The sequence below is a fragment of the Dioscorea cayenensis genome, unplaced genomic scaffold, assembly GCF_009730915.1.
Source record: "Dioscorea cayenensis subsp. rotundata cultivar TDr96_F1 unplaced genomic scaffold, TDr96_F1_v2_PseudoChromosome.rev07_lg8_w22 25.fasta BLBR01001275.1, whole genome shotgun sequence".
In the NCBI taxonomy this organism is placed as follows: domain Eukaryota; kingdom Viridiplantae; phylum Streptophyta; class Magnoliopsida; order Dioscoreales; family Dioscoreaceae; genus Dioscorea; species Dioscorea cayenensis.
In genome coordinates, this window is record NW_024087666.1 from 349,857 (window position 1) to 355,028 (window position 5,172).

At 33.4% G+C, this 5,172-nt stretch overlaps 1 protein-coding gene across 1 annotated transcript; it reads right to left on the bottom strand.

The window, feature by feature from the left end:
* Nucleotides 1-3,742: 3,742 nt before the first annotated feature.
* On the bottom strand, nt 3,743-4,702 carry LOC120256045. Its single transcript, XM_039263815.1, has 2 exons — nt 4,611-4,702; nt 3,743-4,517 (listed from the first exon to the last, which is right to left on the bottom strand). The coding sequence occupies exons 1-2, from the start codon at nt 4,700-4,702 to the stop codon at nt 3,743-3,745; spliced, it is 867 nt and encodes a 288-aa protein (XP_039119749.1).
* Nucleotides 4,703-5,172: the final 470 nt, after the last annotated feature.

A 5,172-nucleotide genomic window follows, 5' to 3' on the forward strand; every position in this document is an offset into this window, starting at 1 on the left:
TTTTCCTGCACGCTGTGAACAATAACTACTACAGTGATTTTTCTACAGTACTGGTCCAGTATTTCGCCGTAATGCTCCCAAATTTACTCTTTTCATCGAGGCCGCATGATTAGGCACACATTCATGCAGTAGATCACATCGCGTCTTCAATGAAACCACATTGATGAAGCTTTTGCCAATATTGCACAAGTCAAAACATATGAATGTGACTACCTTTATGCTCCTCCACTTTGTGTATTCTCTTGAGCATAATGGAGGTTGGCACACATCCACATGTCTTTGAGCACAACTTGTGTCTTCACCCTTGTTCAATCCAAGAATCTTATGAACAATTGTGTCCGCAATCTACTTTTGCTTCCTTTTTTCCAAACTCATGTCCACGACCCTAAATGCACAAAAAAAAAATACAAATACACATGAATGAGCTATAAAATCTAATAAAAGTAATGCTCAATGTAAGAAAAGTATACTTCGTATTACATATACATAAGCACTTATCACTTTTCTACATGAGTTTTAATATCACAGGAAGTTAAACTTTTGGCAAGGGGTTTTCTAAAGAGTCGGAGTGTAATAGAGGTGAGCTCCATGATCTTATTAGGGAGACCATTGACTTTTCTGTACTATTCTTGTATTTTGTATTCTCTAGTTGTATTTGGAACCCTGACTTGTACTGTTGTTGATATTGTCTCCTTCTTTAGTAAGTTGTGTTAGCAGGTTTGTTTTGAGCCTTACGGTGACTAGGAGATGGGACGCTATGGGGCCCACTCGTTGTTGTCGTAGCGATTGCCACATGCCCGACTAAGGTCAGGTTAAGTTTGGATTTTCGCCTTGATCTTAGCCCTAGAGAAACTTAGGCTTTGTGTTCTCCTTATTTTCATTAGATCAGTACAACTAAGGAGGATGAGAAGAGAAGATTTCAAGTGAGTGGGTTAAATCTTCTACTATCAATTTATACATTATCAGTTTTTAATCTTCCTTGAGCTTCTTGAATGATTTCTTTGTCATTCTTGCTTATAAGCTTATGTTTGTGTAAAAACCATAATGTTCATATATATATATATATATATATATCTCTTTCTCAGTTATAATTGTGTATATTTTCGATAGTTCTTGTTTTCTCTTCAATGTAAAGGAGTGTGGATGTATAATTTAGACTTAAATTCATGTGTTGGTTTATAAGCTAATGTGGGTGTATTGTTGATGCATACAAGATGTTTGATAAATAGCCTCTAAGAGTTGAATACAAGTATTTGGGGGCATAGTTGTGAGAATTGATGGTGGAGGTGATGTTTAGAAGGATTGGGAGGATGATATGAGTTATGGATTGTTGGAGATGATGCTATGTGTGAGATTTTTGTATGTTAATGTTAATGACATAAGTATGCTTATATGAGGTGTGTATGAAATTGTTGGTATAGATTGGTACATTGGTGAAAGAAGACTTTATTTTCCTTATACCTACATTGGGAATGGAAAATATTCTTAGGTTTGTGAAGGTTAAGGCTAGAAGCATAGATACATTGAAGCTATTTTGGAGGACTGGACAATATATATATATATATAAATTATTGGTGATAGAAGCTTTGGAAATAGAAAACTTTTTGTCATGTAGAGGTGGTTGTGATACTTGATGGTTGTGAAAATTTTGTAAAATTATGGGAGAATTGTTGAGATGGGTTATTGAATAAGAATGGTTGGAATTAATGTATGGTGTAACTAGAAAAGTGGTGAAATCTTTTGAAAAGCCATATTTTTATATGAGCATGAAGTTCCATGTAAGTGGTTGGTGTGATGTTTGTGTGAAAATAAAAAGTTGGTGAGTTTGCTTTGGTGTTATTTCAGCTTTGATATTGGAGGTGATCTTGAACTAATGTTAAATCATAATTGGGCTAAATGCTTTATATAGCTTACTATAGTTGATGTTGCATGGTGTTTCAAAGTTAGTTTAATAATGGAGGAGGAAACTTGGATTGTGTTTTTGAATTGATAACTTGTTTCAAATTGACAATTTTGATAAGATGCATGGTTGATGAAATTGAAATGATGGAAAAACCATGTGCGTGGATTGGATATGTAAGTATAGGCATTGTCAATGTAATACCCTCAATATGGAATTGGTGAGCATGCTAGTGTATGGAAATAAAAGATATGTATGTGAGGAATTAAGGGTTAACGTTACTATAGCTATAATTAATTATAACACACCTGGCTGATTTACTTGTGTGTCAGTGTTTTTGGTATTGGCATTAAGGTTAAGTGTGAGCTTCCTATTGTGATTGGAGTTTGATAGAAGGACTTTAATGTTCTAGCCTTAATTGGCTTATATTGTTATGGAATGATGGAATTACTCCCATTAGTCTTTTTGTTTTGCTTGATGTGCCTATCATCCTCCTTGAATCTATTTTCATATTATTATAGATTATATACTCAGTATTTTGTTTTATTCTTTACCCGGATTATTGCATTATTATTAAGGCTTTTTGCAGGTGTACTCTTGAATAATTTTGAAATTGCATATTTGTACTTGAATAAAAGATAATTGCATACATACCCCTGAATAACCAATTGAATTGCGCATATACCCCTAGGGTTCAAATTAATTGAAAAACCATCAATTAACAAACAACAAATATATAAAATGACCATTATACCCTTTTCATATATACCCTTAAAAAAAATTATCGTAAAATGACCATTTATGAATACCCCCTTTAAAAATCTGAAATTTAAAATAGTTAAAACTTTTTATATCATCCTATTTATACTTCCAAATATAGCCCAAAATGTTAATTTTGATAAAAGCCAAATGAGAAATACACCATTAAATATATTGATCTATATGTATATACCCCTGAAAAAAAATTTATTGTAAAATGAACATTTATGAATATCCCCTTTAAAAATCTGAAATTTAAAATAGTTAAAAAATTATCAAAATGGAGTCTATTACAATCATAAAGCTAACCATATAAACACATCAACATGTTCACAAAATGTTTGCTAACCATTACAAGTTTACATGTTCACATGAAGATGTTTACAACCAAATATCAAAATGGAGTCTATTACAAACATAAAGCTCCAATATTTGTAGCCAAACCTACAACATTAACAAAAATAGATTATATGAGCATCATTTATAACCATAAAAACACATCAACATCTTCACAAAATGTTTGCTAACCATTAAAAGTTTACATGTTCATATGAACATGTTTACAACCAAATATCAAAATGGAGTCTATTACAATCATAAAGCTCCAATATTTGTAGCCAAACCTACAACATTAACAAAAATAGATTATATGAGTATCATTTATTACCATGCAATTATCGAGCATAAGAGACTGGAGCAGAAGCAAATAAGATTTCCTTAACTGATATAATGGGCAATACTTAAACATGGATCTCTTTATTTCTTGGAGTTTTTTCTAGGCTTGCCTCTTCCCCTACAATTTGAAGTTAAACTTGATTAGTAAATCAACAAACAACTAATTGATTAATAAGAGGACAACTTTAACATAGATTACAAAACTTCAAACAAAATTAAAAACAATTTAAATCAATCAAATAGAACATTTATATAATTTTCAATACCTTCCTTGGGAGCTACTTGTTGATGGATTTGTTGATTGTTCCGGCTCTTTACAAGTTCTTCCTTGATGACCAAATAAACCACACCTAGCACATTTATGTCTGCCTGTCTTTCTCTCATCTGCAGCCCTTATCCTATTTTTCTTCAGTCTTCCAGCTGATCTCCTTGACAATAGAGGAAGTAAACCATCCAATTGACCATTTCAAGTCCATTGGTTAATGTCAGGAATAGGAGCAATCTACAAGTTGTAGGCAACCCTAGTTTCTCTACCAAAAAATATAAATCAATATATTCTTCCCATTTTGCACCTCTGATATTGAAGATGAATGCCATAGCATGTACACAAGGTATTCTAGAGACTTGCCACTTTCTACAACTCCATATTCCATAAGTCAACAGAACCTCACACCTCTGTCCTTTATAAGAGACCTCAGCCTTTGAATCACTACAATGTCGTACCTCATATGTTGCCAATCCTCTAGATAGGTTCCTCACATATTTCTTCACAGATGGCACAATATCATCCTTCCATTTTGTTGGCATTCTTCTTCTTTTATCCATGGTCACCACTATCTTCTGTCTGATTGTGTCTAAAATATCCAAAACAGGCCTTTCCCTGGCTTCTGCAACCCATGCATTGAATGACTCAGATATGTTATTTGTGATGTAATCACATTTGCAAACAATATTAAACTGTGATATATTCCATATCTCTAGTTTCTTCCCTAAGTCTTCTATCAAATTATAAGCTCTAATATTAATTGATTTGATATCTTCTATAGCTGTATTGTAACCTCTAACTTTGTATGATCTTGCAGCAGCCCAAACGCTTCTTTGTAGACTTTCCCCATGAAATTTCTTCTTGGAATTTTTGTGCATGTGCCTCACACATGTTCTATGCTCCACAGATGGATAAACCCTGCAAATTGCTTAATCAAGATCCTTTGGCCTATCAGATGCAAGTACCAAACCATTAGGAAAACATATTGCCTCATATAAGCCATTCAAGAACCATGTCCAGAACTCAATGTTTTCTGACTCTAATATGTCATAGGCAACTAGAAAGAGTCGATTACATCCATTAGTAACACTAGCAACTGCCATTACTCCTTTGTATTTGCCTTTGAGATGGCATCCATCAAGCCCCAAGAAAGGTCTACACCCCAAAAGAAACCCTATACTACATGGTCCTAGAGATATGAACATCCTCTTGAAATGTGATTTCCCCTCCTTTGATTCTTTGTCAATTTTTACTATACTACCATGATTCCTTCTCATCAACTCATCCTTGAAATCTATGATCTTCATATAAGAATCCTCCCAATTACCATGTATGGTAGACACTGCTTTTTCTTTCCCCCTCCAAACCCGATGATATGGTAGATCCACATTATACTTTTCATTTAGCCTTCTTCTTAATTCCTTGGTAGATAAATCACATTCCTGTCAAAGCCAATCACAAACCTTACTTGCAATCCAATGTTGGGTAGCCATTTTATTCCCAAATTTGTTTATTAAGCACCAAAAGTATTCATCTTGCATTGTCTTTACCTACAAAGTATTAATCCATATTA